The sequence below is a fragment of the Diabrotica virgifera genome, chromosome 7, assembly GCF_917563875.1.
Source record: "Diabrotica virgifera virgifera chromosome 7, PGI_DIABVI_V3a".
NCBI classification, from domain to species: Eukaryota; Metazoa; Arthropoda; class Insecta; order Coleoptera; family Chrysomelidae; genus Diabrotica; species Diabrotica virgifera.
This window is the reverse complement of record NC_065449.1, coordinates 161,254,662-161,271,525: the sequence shown is the minus strand read 5'-3', so window position 1 is coordinate 161,271,525 and position 16,864 is coordinate 161,254,662. Positions and strand designations below refer to the sequence as shown.

General features: G+C 34.2%; 1 protein-coding gene across 1 annotated transcript; it reads right to left on the bottom strand.

Annotated features, from left to right (window-relative positions):
- Nucleotides 1-494: 494 nt before the first annotated feature.
- On the bottom strand, nt 495-9,536 carry LOC126887910 (uncharacterized). Its single transcript, XM_050655834.1, has 2 exons — nt 9,436-9,536; nt 495-906 (listed from the first exon to the last, which is right to left on the bottom strand). The coding sequence occupies exon 2, from the start codon at nt 900-902 to the stop codon at nt 531-533; it is 372 nt and encodes a 123-aa protein (XP_050511791.1). The 5' UTR covers nt 903-906; nt 9,436-9,536; the 3' UTR covers nt 495-530.
- Between the last annotated feature and the right edge of the window lie 7,328 nt (nt 9,537-16,864).

The following is a 16,864-nucleotide window of genomic DNA, read 5'->3' as shown; positions in this document are numbered from 1 at the left end:
TCCATGTATGGGTACAACTCTTGTAACCCTGTGTTGTAGACCAACTGCAGAAGCTCAACAAATGTGTTTGGTGGCTCTTTGTCAACACTTTTGACAAAACCAAAAAAGTGGACACATTCGTTAGCAAATGTTTCAAAATCTGGGAGATCTTTAGTGTAGAAGTGAAGATACGTTTGCGAACGAGCGCGCTCTATTCTTCATTGCCAGCATACAAGATTTATGCTCTGCTGAGTGATCATGTTTTTTAGACTATCTCCATGCTTCCAGTCGTCAAATCCTTGAGTTGCTATTTTTGTGGTTCCCCCAAAAAGTTGACAGGGAACACAAAAAAGCTTTCCCGTACTTTCAGAGTACATCAAATAAGATCTTCTTATTTCTTTTCCATTGACCAATTGAGTTTTGAAAAAGCCAGGGGAAAGAAAACGAAATTGTTCCCCAATAAGCCGTTTTGAAGCCTCGAAATTAAGTTTATGCAAGTCTTGTTCAAAGCCTTGCTTACAAACATAGTCTCGTGTTGAATCATCAATCTTTTACAAAGCAGGATCTTCAATAGTGTTAAAACTTTTTAATGTTGGATTGGCAATGTCGGTTTCATTAGATTCATTCAGATTAGGATTTGTTACGGTGACTTCTTCACAAGAAGGCCTATCTTCTGTAGTCCGCTTGGTGTCTTCAGATTCGGATTCGATTTCTATTTGACGTAGGCGATTCGTTGGGGATTCGTCTTCTACGTTGGATGTGCTAGTAGAACTGGTAGTACTTAAAGTACAATTTGGATTAGGCTTTTTAAAAAACGATGAAATTTTGTGAGTCTGCTCTATGACCTTTTGTTCTCTTTTAGCTTTCAAATCCGCCAACCTTTTGTACTCAGCTCCACTCAGCCGTTTTCTTCCATCGCTCATTGTTCTAAAATTAAAAAAAATAAATTAAGTTAACACGAACACAGAGGGTTAAGAAAGTTGAAATCGTAAGATCGTTTGGTTTTAAAAACAACCTACAATAAATGGTAGTAGGCTATGCTATAATCACTTGAAAATAATATTTTATAAGTATAGACAAACTCAAGAGAATATCCAGTGTCCTTACTCCTTAACACAACTGGTATAAATTAATAAAAGCGTTGTTCCGAAAACATTTCTGAGCACTGAAGATAACGATGAGCTCGGCCGGCGCGGTGCGACGTTGTTATTTCGAACAAAGCTAGATGAAAATGCAAACTATACACTTCCCTAATAACACAAAACATTCCAGGAATGTTCCTAGAATGTACTCACAGGACATTTAAAACATTCCTGGAATGTCCCCAAATGCACACGAATGTCCCTGGAAAGTCCCAGGAAAGTGCTGTGTCAGCATTTTAAATATTCTTAGAATGTTCTGTTGGAACATTCCATGAATGTCTACGAATGTTCTTTGGACATTCACAGTATATGTTTTAGACTGAATGTCTTGTTGGAACATTCCATGAATGTATACGAATGTTCTTTAGACATTCACAGTATATTTTTTAGACTGAATGTCTTGTTGGGACATTCCATGAATGTTGGAACATTCCATGAATGTTCTTTGGACATTCACAGTATATTTTTTAGACTAAATGTCTTGTTGGAACATTCCATGAATGTCTACGAACGTTCTTTGAACATTCACAGTATATTTTTTAGACATTCTCTGAAATATATCGTCAGTGATGTGACAATACCTCCTATATCTTTTTTCATGAGGTTTGCAGGAGACGAAAAACATTTTTTAAGGTCACCTCCTGTTTTCATACGTAAGTTCTGACTTGTTTTGTAGTAAATAGATAGTTAAATTTACTGCAAAACAAGTCAAAAAATATATGAAAACAGTAGGTGGCCCAAACAAGTTTTTAGTCTATCTTACAAATCTCATGAAAAAAACAGATAGGAGGTATTGTCACATCACTGACGATATGTGGCCATACCAAATAATACATCCTTGATAAATATAGACATTTTTATTGCAAAAAATCTTTTCATACATTTTTTTAATGTAATTTACTGATATTCCTATAAAAAATGTGTCACATTTGCTTTATAAACCTTTCTTTTGCCTTTCATAGCCACATATTCCATTTCCTTCCTGGTTTTTTGTAGACCACTTCTCTCAGCTGATTCTAAAAGAAAAAATAAATGGTAATTTTTCTATCCTTTACAATTAACAATCAGAAGAAATATTTACAGGTAATAATATGCATAAATAATAATAATAATAATAATAAAATAAATAATAAATTAAATAACCTGTGGGAGTTTTTTGTCAGTTCTTCTATCAGGCGCGGCCCCCTGCGAATGGGGGATACTTTCTGGGTATTCGTAGCGCCCATACCCAGAGAGTAGCAGGGATACTTGCCGTGGAACAAAAACTGACACCTGGCAGTATATAGGTATAAAATGCACACCCATTAATATGGAGAATTATGGTTTATGTTTAGGATCGCTGCCTGGGGATCGCCAGGGCACGTCTGGAGCCGGCGCTGGACGTGACAGCATGCGGGACGTCGGTGGCAGGGTGTTGAGGAGGCGGGCCCCTGTCACACAAACAGCTACAGCCCAACAACAACAACAACCACAAGCGAGCCAAACAACAGCAAGAGCTCCACTCGCTGAAGGTGCTGCGCTGGAACATCAGCCGGCGCTCACTCAAGCGGGACGACCGAGGCAGCGCATGAAATGGACTGTGTCCATTAACGAAAGCATTTTGCGCTCCTATTATAAGGTGACAAACCTCGGTCAAGAAACGATCGGCTACAGACAACAGCTGTATGCCGAATTTTTCAGGGAGTACCCAGATATTCAAGTATCGGAGCAAAGAGTATCAGATCAATACCGGGTAATCATAAGAAACAACCTTATCCCAGAGACTAGACGCAATACGATCAAAAGCGAAGTCGAACGGGAGATTAATAACCAAGAGCTAGTTATAGATCAAGTCCCTAATGCAGTTCTTGATGAGCAGATTCCTGAGATTCCTATAGCAGAAACTCAACCTGACAATACAGAGCAGGAAAACAACGAGTTGCGCGATAGTCTAGCAAACGAAATGGCTCGTGCTGTACAAGAGTTTAATGGAACAAATCCACTTAGCAGACCACCGCTACCACGAATAAACTCTTGTAAGAAACTAGGTGCGCTGTTACAAATTGTGAACACTGAAGTCCTACCCAACTATGTCGTAGAAGCCCACTCATTGGAATATCTGCATATGCTAATCTACTGTGCAGCAACAGCAATTGCTAATGTAATGGGCGTTAGGATCAGAACAAGACGGGGTACTAATAACGGAAGGACTTGTAACAGGACTGCACCTTGGGAAAAAAGACTTCTAGGAAAAATTGAATTACTGCGTAGGGATATTGGTCAAGTAACAGAATATATAAGAGGTGTAACAAGTAGAAAAGTCATTAAGAGAGCTGAAGAAATAATGCGGAGCACTGCAAGACACTCGAGATACGATCCGGAAAATAACACAGCCCAACAGTGTCTGGATACATTAAAACAAAAACTCTCCGTCTATTCAGGTCGATTAAGAAGGTATAAAGTTAGTAGCAACCGAAAATGTGACAATGCACTTTTTGAGAACTCCGAGAAGGCGTTCTACCGAAAACTCAATTCCACCGTAGAAAGTGTCAACAAGTCTTACCCAAGCCAAGAAGAGATTCATGAGTTTTGGGGAAATCAACTTTCCACACCAGTTGCTCTTAACCACAATGCTGGCTGGATAGAAGATACGACGCAGAACTGTCACCACTATGTCACAGCTAACTACGAACCATTCACTCCGATGAGGTCTCAAATATCATCAAAGAGCTTCATAACTGGAAATCTCCTGGACCAGACGGAGTTCAGAACTTCTGGCTTAAGAAGTTTTGGAGTATTCATGAGTGCTTGTCAACATTAATTAATCATGTTATTTCTAACCCGCAAGAAATACCATCATTTCTAACTCAGGGAACCACTTATTTAATACCGAAGGATCAAAATAACACCCAAGATCCAGCCAAGTACCGCCCAATTACTTGTCTTCCAACTTTGTATAAATTGGTCACATCCTGTATAACCCGGCGTATCTACCAACACTGTGCTCTAAACAATATCATAGAGCCTCAACAGAAAGGATGCGCTAAGGGTTCTATGGGTTGCAAAGAACAACTGATCATCGACTCAGTCATTTCTAACCAGGCATTCACCAAAAAAAGGAACCTCTTTACTGCCTTTATTGACTATAAAAAGGCCTTTGATTCAGTGCCGCATGAATGGCTTATAGATATATTGAGAATATACAAAGTCGATGATAACATAGTGACTTTTTTAAGGCATATAATGACAAGTTGGAAGACTAAAATTCACCTCCAAATACCTGGTGAAAACAATATCGAAACGGAAAATATCGCAATCAACCGGGGCCTGTTTCAAGGAGACTCGCTGAGTCCATTGTGGTTCTGTTTGGCTATGAACCCTCTATCACAGCTATTAAATTCCACTGACTCAGGTTTTAGCATTAAAAACAACAATACTGTAGTAGCGAAGCTTAATCATCTGTTGTATATGGATGATTTGAAATTAATGGCTTCTACTCGAGACAATCTAGAAGAAATGCTAAAAACAGTAGAAACATTCTCTAATGATATTAATATGCACTTTGGACTAGACAAGTGCCGCGTTTTAAATATAGTCAGAGGAAAGATACAGCCCGGTGGATTCGATATGCAAAATGGCCAGAACATCGAGGCCATGGGTGAAAACGATATATACAAATATCTTGGAGTAAAGCAGGCGCGGAAAATTGACCATAAGCAAATGAAAACTGAGATAACTACTGAGTTTATACGAAGGATAAAACAGCTGCTTCGTTCACAGCTTAACAGTAAAAATTTGTTTAAGGCACTAAACACCTACGCTTGTTCCGCGCTTAGCTATTCATTTGGTATTGTTAAGTGGACAAAAACAGATATAGAAAATCTTCAGCGAAAAGTACGAACACACCTCACAAAGGCACAAAAACACCATCCTAAAAGTGCAGTAGAAAGAACGACATTACCACGGAATCTAGGAGGAAGAGGACTTATGGATATAGGTGAGCAATTAGATAAACAAATTGCTAATTTAAGATCTTATTTTCAGATGCAAGCTGAGACATCTACTCTACATCGCGCTATCTGCGCAGTAGATGACACAACACCGATCAAACTGAGGGAACCAGAAATGCGCATAAACCACCTCACTAAAGACGAAAAAATGCGCGCCTGGATGGGTAAACCTCTGCACGGGCGACATCCAAATGAGGTCAGCCAAGACTATGTCGACAATACAGCGTCGAACTATTGGTTGACAGCAGGAAAGATGTTCCCTGAAACGGAGGGTTCATTACTGGCCATTCAGGATCAGGTTATACCAACCAGAAATTACCTGAAATATATCATCAAAGACCCTCAGGTTCAAAACGACAGATGCCGATATGGATGTCAAGCCCAAGAAACCATCCAACATCTTACAGGGGGCTGCCAGGCATTTGCTGCAACTGAATACAAGGAACGGCATGACGCAGTTGGAAAATACTTCATCAAGAGATAGCTATCAAGCTGGGACTTCTCCAAACGGACCATCTCCCGTATTATCAATACGTCCCCGAGAGTATGCTTGAGGATGGCAACTACAAGCTATACTGGGACCGCACTGTGCTCACAGACCAAACAGTGGCACATAATAGACCAGATCTCGTACTAGTTAATAAATTAACAAGACAAACAACACTAATTGATGTGGCCATACCTAACAACAATAATCTACGTAGTAAATTTACTGAAAAAATCGCCAAGTACAGAGATCTGGAAATTCAAATACGAAGGCAATGGAGAATGCAAAGTACCCAGACGATACCGATTATTATGTCTACTACTGGAGTCATTCCGAAGACCCTCCTCGAAAGCATAAAAAAGCTGGGTCTAAATGAACACCTTTATAAGACCATGCAGAAAGCTGTACTACTCGCGACGGCCAGATGCGTACGAAAATTTCTGGGAGAAACTCCAGCATACCAAGTCACCTAGGGCTCGATAACACGGAAAGAGTCCCACCAGAGCTCAATCCTTTTGATACCGTAGGTATCTGGGATGAGTCAATTTCCCCCTTAGAGGGAGTGTGAGCCGTATGGCTAAATCTGGATAATTAAATAATATTTAAATAAATAATAAATAATATTTAATAAAGAAAATAATAAAACATTTTGTATTTTGACAACGACATCCGATGTGGAAGTAGAAACCATAATAAAGTTATTTTTTCAAGTAAATTGTGGCTTATTTCCCCATTAAAATAGTTACAATAATTACAAAAATGCCACAAAGAAATAGTTTTTTCACAAACAAATAAGTATTTTGTTTTGATATATTTATTGTTTTTATTATTTACTTTAACTTAAGATTATAACTTAATTCTTGTTTTCTATTTCTGATGTTTTTATTTATTTACATTTAATATTAATCTGTTTTCTTGTATAATCTACTTCGCAATAATTATGTGATATATTGGACTTAAAATGAATTCAAAAATTTTTTGTAATTGGGCAACAATGTCAACTTAGATCTCTGATGTAGATAATGAAGAGCAACGGTATCTACAGTTGGAAAAATGAAAGAATAGGGCTTTTCATCGATTGTCATTTGTTTCGAGCTTCTGTCATGTGTCATATAATATTAATATATCTACGTCATATGTCTTTGGTTTGTATTATTGTATATACCAATAACGTATGTCGTAGATATATTAATATTATTTGACACATGACAAAAGCTCGAAAAAAATGACTGTGAATGAAAAGCCCTATACGCTGTGAGCTTCGCTGGTGTCGCTCCTAGCGGATTACTAATCAGCTTTCACTGGTAATTTTTAAATTTATTATTTAATTGTTATCGCTTAATATTTACAACGCAAAAAAGTAATTAAATTATAATCGATTTTTTTAAGATTTTGCTAATCATGTTGACGTTCTATTGATAAAATATGAATTTCTTACTTCGGATACTTTCACAATTATCGTGTAGATGGCGGTAAGATTAATATATTAATTTATAATTAGATATTACGGAACATTAAAAAAACTTAAATTCAGTATTTAAAACGTAAGTATATTTAAGGTAAAAATATATAACACAGCTTTGACAAACTAATATTGTTTATAATTAATGTTTTTAATTTTAATTTTAAATTAATCACTTTGACATTTATGTCAAATTTCCAGTAATCGTTTACAGACTTGTCACTACTGGCGCTCGCGAATTTGTAAATATCCCTTCTACGTACGAGCTCACAGCGTATACCCATGAACGATCACATCAATCACTTATTTTGTATTTGCTATCTTTTTCTATTTTAGAACAAATAGGAAATGATATAAAAACCTTAAAAATAAAAAACTGGAGAAAAAAAGCACGAAACAGATCAGAATGGAGAAGAATCCTGGAACAGGCCAAGACCCAGCCCAGAAAGGGCTGTCGAGCCAATGATGATGATGATGATGATTTTCTATAACAAACGTTTGTGATTTATAGAAAAAGACAGCAAATACAAAATAAGTGATTGATGTGATCGTTCATGGTTATAGGGCTTTTCAGTCACCGTCATTTGTTTCGAGCTTCTGTCATGTGTCACATAATATTAATATATCTACGTCATATGTTATTGATATAACCAATGATACAAACCAAAGACGTATGACGTAGATATATTAATATATGTGACACATGACAGTAGCTCGAAACAAATGACAATGAACAAAGCAATAGGGCTTTTCATCGATTGTCATTTGTTTCGATCTTCTGTCATATGTTGTATAGTCTGTGTATAATATTAATATACACGGATTATACGAAATATGACAGAAGCACGAAACAAATGACTGTGAATGAAAAGCCCTATATAGGGTTTTTCATCGATTGTTATTTGTTTCGAACTTCTGTCATATGTTATATAATCTGTGTATAATATTAATACAACACGGATTATACGACATATGACAGAAGCTCGAAACAAATGACTGCAATTGAAAAGCCCTGTTCTTTAATTTTTCCAACTGTATATTGTAATTGTATTATTAATTGGGTTAAGCATATTACCTGTGTGATATAAGCTATTGGAACAGCACAGTCTCTCAAACAAACAGTTGAAAGTGAAGTTCTGTCAATATCTTTTTCTAAAAAATGTTTTGAACATACTGCTCTATTAACAAATCTGATCTATACTTCATGCCTTCTTCGCAGGATCTTCTGGAAAGCTAAAAATACAAAATATATGCATTACTGAGCATTATTAACAAATTTTAGTTTTAAATAAAAAATATGATTAATGAACTCACAAAATATTATAAAAAGCAGCTTAGAAATTGTTTATTAGTATAGTCCTTTCCCTAGACACAACTGGCTAGTGATTTTAGTTGGTAATTTTTTTGTTTTTGGCCAATTTTGCCAAAATTACTAACTATTTGGTTATTATTTTTTTGCCAATTTTACCAAATTGTCAAAATTATTTACTAAAATCACTAGCCAGTTGTGTCTCAGACTAAGTTTAGCGAACCGACTATACTATTCATACTGTGTATTCATTGGTTGGTACTATTATAGTGTGTGGTCTACCATCCTGTTTATAAATGCATACATTAGCAAAAACGCAAAAAAAATTAATTTTACAAATAATCCGTTTGTTATTATCTCTATTTACTATTTTAGTTAGGAATAAGCAAGTTTGTGGCTTATTCGCAATTATTAAAATAATAAATGGATATTTTCTGAAATAGGGGCATGCCTTTGTTTACATATTTGCATAGGTACTAACCTTTGAAACGTTATTCCTGCAGATTTTTTATCTACATTGCTTCTGCTACTCCAACTGATTTTATGCACTATGTTAATAATACTATTAAAGTTATTATAAAAGTATCCGAATTAAAAAAATATTCTTAAAAAGCACAAATATAAAAACAAACAACGATCACGCACGGCAAGGTGGCCAAGGCCAAGATGCATGCCAAGATGGCCGAAGCGCCGAAGTCCGAAGTGAGGTCATTGGTCGTTTTTAGTCACGTGATGACCTCTCTAAGCACCATGCACAAATACATGCGCCGTGAATTTGAAAATGAACATATAGGAACATTGGTAGTATGTTCACAGAATGTCTTATGGTAACATTCCAGGAATAATTTAATCAGATGTTCACCGAATGTTCCCTAAATGTCCAGGACATTCAAATATTGATAGAACTTTGGTAGTACATTCCTGGAATGTTGTGTGTTGTTAGGGTTCATACAGTTCATAATCATACTAGCGTGTTATTTTGTTTGCTAATTCAGATCAAAATACGAGACAGATACCTAAACAAAGTCAGGTAAGACAGTGAAAAAGTAAATAAATTTTGGACTTACCTTCTTACTTTTGAACGTTCTAATCTAATAAAATATATTCTGAACCTTTACTTTTCACAAGGGTACACTGCACTGGTACAGAACACAACAACAGTAAAAACAAAAACATACAATACCTCCTGTGAGTGTGAAGTGGGACTGTTCAGGTTTAGGTTCAGTTTAATTTTGATTTGCCTGACAGTGACAGAAGCGCTAGTGGCAACACCCATACGCGATACGCATTGCATAGACATTCATGATTCATCTTTTAAACTCGAATTTTGCCGCGGACGGGACAGACGATGTACCCATTAAAGGAGGGAAATAAATGTTAGTAAATCTTTAAAATTCGCAATTTTTTGAGATCGCCGTCGCCGCCAAAAAGTTCGTGCTAAAAATTGCCGCCTTTTAAAATCTGCCGCTTCGGGCTATAGCCCCTCAAGCCCCCCTGTAAATACGGCCCTGGGAATTTGGGGATGTGACGAAAGCAAACAACTTTTTGAATTATTGATTTATGATAGGTACATATCTTTATTTCAAATAGGTATATTATTATTCAAATAGGTATATAGTATACGCTCTGAGCTTCGCTGGTGTCGCTCCTAGCGGTTATTAATTCAACTTTTACCGGTAATTTTTAAATTTATTATTTAATTGTTATCGCTTAATATTTACAACGCTAAAAAGTAATTAAATTGTAATAGATTTTTTTAAGATTTTGCTAATCATTTTGACGTTCTATTGATGAAATATTAATTTCTTACTTCGGATGCTTTCACAATTATCATGTAGATGGCGCCAAGATTAATTTATAATTACATATTACAGAACATTAAAAAACGCAAATTCAGTTAAGTAAACGTAAGTATATTTAAGGTAAAAATATAAACCACAGCTTTGATTAACTAATATTTTTTATAATTAATGTTTTTAGTTTTAATTTAAAATTAATCACTTTGACATTTATGTCAAATTTCCGGTAAACGTTTACAGACTTGTCACTACTGGCGCTCACGAATTTATAAATATCCCCTCTACGTACGAGCTCACAGCGTATACAAAAACATTCTAACTTAAGGGGATAGGAGCAAAATTTCGCCTCCAATATCATTTAAATGGTATTTATTTTTTCTAAATCTGAGAAAAAAGTTACAGGGGTGAAAAACTAAGAGACAATTTAGTGTGATTTTTTATTGCAAATATCTCATTCAAAAGAAACTTTATATAATCTATCTCATATTATGTATAAGTTTTTAGTTTCTGCATGAAAACTGTCATTATAGATCGCAGTGCGTGAAGGATTTAAAGTGTGCGTGAAGTAACAATGTATTTTAAATGGGATTTACTTTTTCGCACTGTTTTTTGGCACACTTTTATATAATCAAATATCCTTGACTTTCGCTTTGTCATGGTGATGACAAGTGAGCAATAAATTACAACAAAAGTTTTGTGGTTTGAAAGAAGTTAGAATTTTTAAATGTCAATGTTCTAAAAATTGTAGAATATAAATGAATTCCAGTGACGAAGAGTTACAGTTTATTTATTTGTTTATTGTAGATAAAATATTGCATGAAACTGTGCATGAAGTACTTTTTGCGCACTTACGCGATGTATAGCACTCGTTCCGCTGTCGCTCGTGCTCTAAACATCGCGTGCGTTCGCAAAAAGTGTACTTCACGAACTGTTTCATAAATAACTATTTCATTTATTCTCAGGGACTTTTGACCCTCGGTAATAATTTAGTCTATCATTCTGCGTTTAAATTTTTCAAAAATATTACTTTTCCAGGATTGGAAAAAAATGAACACCATGTCAGTGGTAATATTTTCCAAATCGAACATTAGCTATCTTTGTCATACAAAGCACTCAGTCGAACAGAATGTGCTGACAAGACAGTGACAATTTTAGATATTTGACACGGCTTTATTAATAATAATATCTTGAGTTGTTTATTAAATACTATTGATAGTGTATTTGATAAATTAATAATTGATTTAAGACGTGAAATTAAGAAAAAGTTATTTATTGTTTATTATTTAAGGAAGATCCCAAACAGAGACTACACCAGGATATATAATGTGATATAAGCATTTTGTTGTTAAAGATATTCAAAATTTATCTAAGCGTTCCATAGTAATAATATATTATTAAAAAATCACTTTTCCTTTTTTCTCCATTAAGTATTATCTTTTATTGCATAGTATATAAATTATTATAATCACTGAATACATAGTTAGTGAAAAATTATCATATTAATTAAGTGAATTAATAGTTTAAGCGATGATACAAGTAACAGTTATCCAAGAACATTCAAAAGTCATCTCTAAGTTAATGGTGACAATGTCATTGTTAAGTAATGTTTAGGTACGTATCCATATCAGTGAAAATTTTATTATAGTCGGTTCGCTAAGCTCAGACACAACTGGCTAGTGATTTTAGTCGGTAATTTTTTTATTTTTGGCCAATTTTGCCAAAAATGACAAAATTACTAACTATTTAGTAATTATTAACTATTTTTAATAATTATTTTTTTGTGGGTATAAAGTTTTTACTTTTCATATTTTCAATCCAAAGACTTCTTTTTGGTTTGTGTTTTGGAAACCTATATAAAAAGTAAACGCTATTAATTCAATTTCCGTAGTTGCCACAATATTTTTTCCAACGAGCGTGCAAAAATGTCTACTTTCGCGCACGCATTTTAGTTTAGAAAGTTTCACTTTTCCGCACGCGTGTTACTTTTCCACACGTGTGTTACTTTTCCACACCCGTGTTACTTTTCCGCACGCGGTTTTTACTTTTCCGCACGCGTGTTAATTTAGATATGATAATATGGCCTTAAAGTAATTATAGTACTTGCAATAAACTAATATTTAGATATTATTTACTAATTTATTTCAAACATATCTTATTGTGTTCCTGTTTTAAGAGGAAACAGTAGCGATCAACAGGTAGCGAAAACGCTTTCCAAGTTTGCGGCTGTAATTTTGAATATTTTTTCGAGATATTTGGCACACGTATTCGTAATATAATATAGAATGGCGGTTCAGAGCCCATTTGAAAAATATACTAATATGTGGAAATTACTCTGTAATTAAATACAATATTAAAAAAACGAGCCTGTACCGCCATTAAGAAGAACAAAAAAATACACTTTCTTCAAATAAATTTTTTATCCGATGCCTAGATTTTGTGTCATTTTGGAACTACTAAATTTTTTATTTCATTAGTAGTTCCAAAATGGTACAAAATCTAGGCATCGGATAAAAAACTTTATTTGAAGTAAGTATATTTTTTTGTTCTTCTTAATGGCGGTACAGGCTCGTTTTTTTAATATTGCATTTAATTACAGAGTAATTTCCACATAATAATATATTTTTCAAATTGAGCTCTGTACCGCCATTCTTTATTATATTACGAATATGTGTGCCAAAATTACAGGCGCAATCTTGGAACGCGTTTTGGCTACCTGTTGATCGCTACTGTATCACCTTAATGAAATTAACGCAACAATTCGATGAAATAAAATTATTTTGACAAAATATTCGAAAGTCAAATCGGTAGACAATAACAGTCGTTTTGAATCATCGTCATGGAAACCAAGATCGTCGTCATGCTAACTAATTATATTGAAAGTTTGGTTTTGACAACCTTGTCAAAGAATTAATTTGTGTATGTATTTTCATATTAATTAAATTAGGCCCGATTGTTCAATTGTAGATTATCTTCATATTAAAAATAATCTTCAATTAAACGTAATATTGCGTTGTTCAATGCAAGTTTAACACTTAACCATCTGTTAACCAGAGATTATCTTAATCGCCCAAAAACGAAGGATTAACAGTGTTAACTATAGATTTGTAACCTTATTTTCTGGTTTTAAATTAAATATTGTCAAGAAAATTCCAGATTAAAACAACCATAGTTATTGCACTATAATATATTGTGTTGTTATTGCTACTTTTAAATCGTCGATAAGATTTAAAATATTGTTCTGAAGCTATTTTCTTGTGTCATTTTTTATAATAAATTACTTTTAATAGGAAATAAGCCACAATTTTAACAAAAAATGATTTTGACAACGAAACCCGATTTGGGCTTCGAAACGTTAATAAAATCATTTTTTTTTTCAAATCATTTCTCATTAAAAGTAATTTATTATAGATTTAAAATAATCTATTATAATTTAGTGTCTAATAATTATGGCTATTGCTAATAATGGTGCCTTTGATTTTGAAGATGGAGATATCACAGAAGACGAAGAGTTCTTAGCTGTTGTTAATATAATTTTTTCCTCTACGAAAAAATCTCGTTTTTCGAGTAAAAGAAAACCATTTACACAAGTAGTGAGATAATGAGTTTTTGAATAGATTACGTGTACATACCAAAGGAAACAGTTTTTATGATTGTTGATCATATAAGACATAAGAGACAGGATAGCTCAACCTACAAATAGGTAAACTATTTATAATAGTTAATCAAAAATATATAAAATTACCGGCCAAACTAGTTTGTCCTAAAATCGGGTTTGGCCTATTGGGCTATTTTTTCCCAGATTTTTATTTTCTCGTAATTTGTAACTGCATCACTTTCTTATTTTCGAGAATATGTTTATATTTTTTAACAAAAGATATTAATATTTCTTCTTCATCAGCTCGTAGTTCTCTTTCTTTTATTATTTTTATTCCATTTTTTGATATTTAAAACACGAAAATAATCACTGACATGGGGACGTCACTGCATCAAAAGTCATGAACACCATCGTTTATACCAGAAAACACATTTTTCAGTACGATTTTCATGATAAAATTTGTTCCAAGCCGTTAATTAATACCTGGCAACATTGTCACTGCTTCAGTATTTGGGTTTAATAAATCTGAAAGTTAACCTGCATTGAACAACTTAATTAGAAATAATCTTCGAATTAAATTTAATCATGGTTTACTTAATCCATGAGTTAACCATTGATTGAACAACTGGTCCTTAATTGATTAAGATTTGGTAATTTTTTAAATACTTAAAAAAATATTATTCCTAACTCTTGCAGAAAGTCTCTTTTCCGCACTCGACTGCTTGCCGAACTCCCGCTTCGCGTCGTTCGGCAAACTGCAGTCGCGTGCGGAAAAGAATGACTTACTGCACTTGTTAGGAAAATAACTATTATAATTTCATTTATTTCATACCTACACCACTGGTAAAGTGGCGAGTCTTTATGTTACTTTTAATTTTACATGTAAATTTTTCTGGTTTTATAACTTAAACATGTAATATTAATTATGTAATAAGGTTCATTGAAGTGTTAATTTTCAAATTATTAACCGCTTGAGAAGCAATATCTAAGAATAAAGGAGTATTTATTGAATTTTCATCTACGCACACCTAACAGAAATATTTATTTACCTGTGAAATGTAACTCCCACTTCTTTCTTTCTGCTGTCGCTTTTACAACCGTAAGCCGAACACGTTACAATTTTAAAGAGTTAAAAATATTGCTAATTTTCACTCAGAAATCGCACAAAAATCACTAATAAAAGAAGTGGTGTCAAACCTCAAACGCCCACCAAACGAATGGCAGACCGATCAGAATTAGCGTCACTTTTCGCTTGTAGAGTAGATAGGGAGTTATGTCTCCAGGGGAGGATAAAATTTTCCATCCTCTAAGGTAGGATCTAAGCTTACCATATCCTCAATTTTTTCACACACATAGGTAGTCACATTACATAAAGTTACAATTAAAAACAGATTTGAAACATTAAAAAAGTAAATAGTACAATATCAGTGTAAATACTGAATAGAAAAAGCTCAAAAGGCATTTTAAATTAAAGTTGATTAAAATTGTTACAAAGAAGATAAATGAAGATAAACTGTACAAATATTTTTAAATCAAAGATAATTTAAATTGTTATTATTAATTATTACTATTAGTGATTATTACTATTATATAGAAACCTGTTATAAAAGGAAGATCAACTGTTAACTAAAAAAGATAAATTAATTTCTTCTTTTACTTCTTGGAGATCTTTCGATCTGTTTAATTCTGAAGCTGCCTCTGGTTAATTTCTTGGGAGGTAGATTGCTAACTATCCCTCCATCTTTTAGGTGGTCTTCCGGGGGTTCTTGAACCGGGCGGGTTGTTTTCTAAGGCAATTGTTGGGAGTCTATTCTCTGTTGTGCGTCCGTCCTGGGCACGTCCGTAATCGTAGTTCCTGAAAACGTCTGGATTTACGGAGCTGGCCTTTAACGTCCATGCTTCCATTCCGTGCAAAATAATAGGCCGAGCGTAAGACGTTAGCATCTTGAATCTCAGGTTGAAATCCAACTTCCGATCATTCAGAAATTTACGAAGCTTTAAAAAAGCATTTCTGGTTTGTTCTAATCCGCTCTTTATTTCAGTCTCAGGTTTTGGTTCTTCCAACATGACAAGAAAAATCTGCGGACGGATGTCCTAAGGAATTTTAATGCAGTCCTATTTGCTTTTAACGCATCGCAGTACCGTCGCCCTCATAACTGTTTTAGTCTCACCTACGGTATTCTAGTAAGAAGCCGGTTTAGAATTATTATTTATTTTACGCCTAATTCTAGTACTTACTGGTGATGTCTGCTTGTGGTCACCAGGTATTCACTGTACCTAATAATAGATACTCCACCTTCATCAACTTTGCTACCGGTGGCGTGCACCCATTATGCTTTATTAAATTTTCCTCTTTAGGAAACGAAAAAGTCAGAGGAACAGCCAAATACTGCACAACGCACATCCTAAAGATACAAAACACAATTGTGAGAAAACTCCGACAATTGTCTGATAACTGCACTATACCAATGCATATACGAATGCTAGATTCTGACTGAACGCTGCGAGTGACCTCACTCACTGGCCGACCGTCAGGCGCTATGCGCACTAGGCTACCATCGAGTTTACTAGAAATGAATTCGTCCAGGATACCTACACACATAAATTTTATTAATTATTCTAAAAAATACGAAGTTAATAATCTATAATACTAACATTATTCTTCCTATACATACATATTATTTCTAAGATATTTTAAAAGTTCTTACAAGTATGTGTTAAGCATATACTTTTAAAGAATATTCGATAAAGGTATATTCCAAGAATAAACTTTACGAATATTCCGAGTTACTACGTACTACGTACACGAATGTGCTCAGTATATTCGGTACGAGAATATTCTTTTAAGTACATTTACCTATATGCAAAGAGCATGAAATTTAGAATGTTTTGTTATGGTACATGCTATGGTATATGGGTTCCTAATATTTTCCATGTTCCTTAATGGATATAGTTTCTCTGGAAGTTAGTGCTGACAACTACATAATTATTTGCTGTTGCAAATTGTGGTTTGTGCAAATTGTGCAACCCTAAGTCCATTTTGACTGGTTTCATTATGCAAACTATGTTTCCCAAATATGTTTACGAAAGTTACTTCTTTCC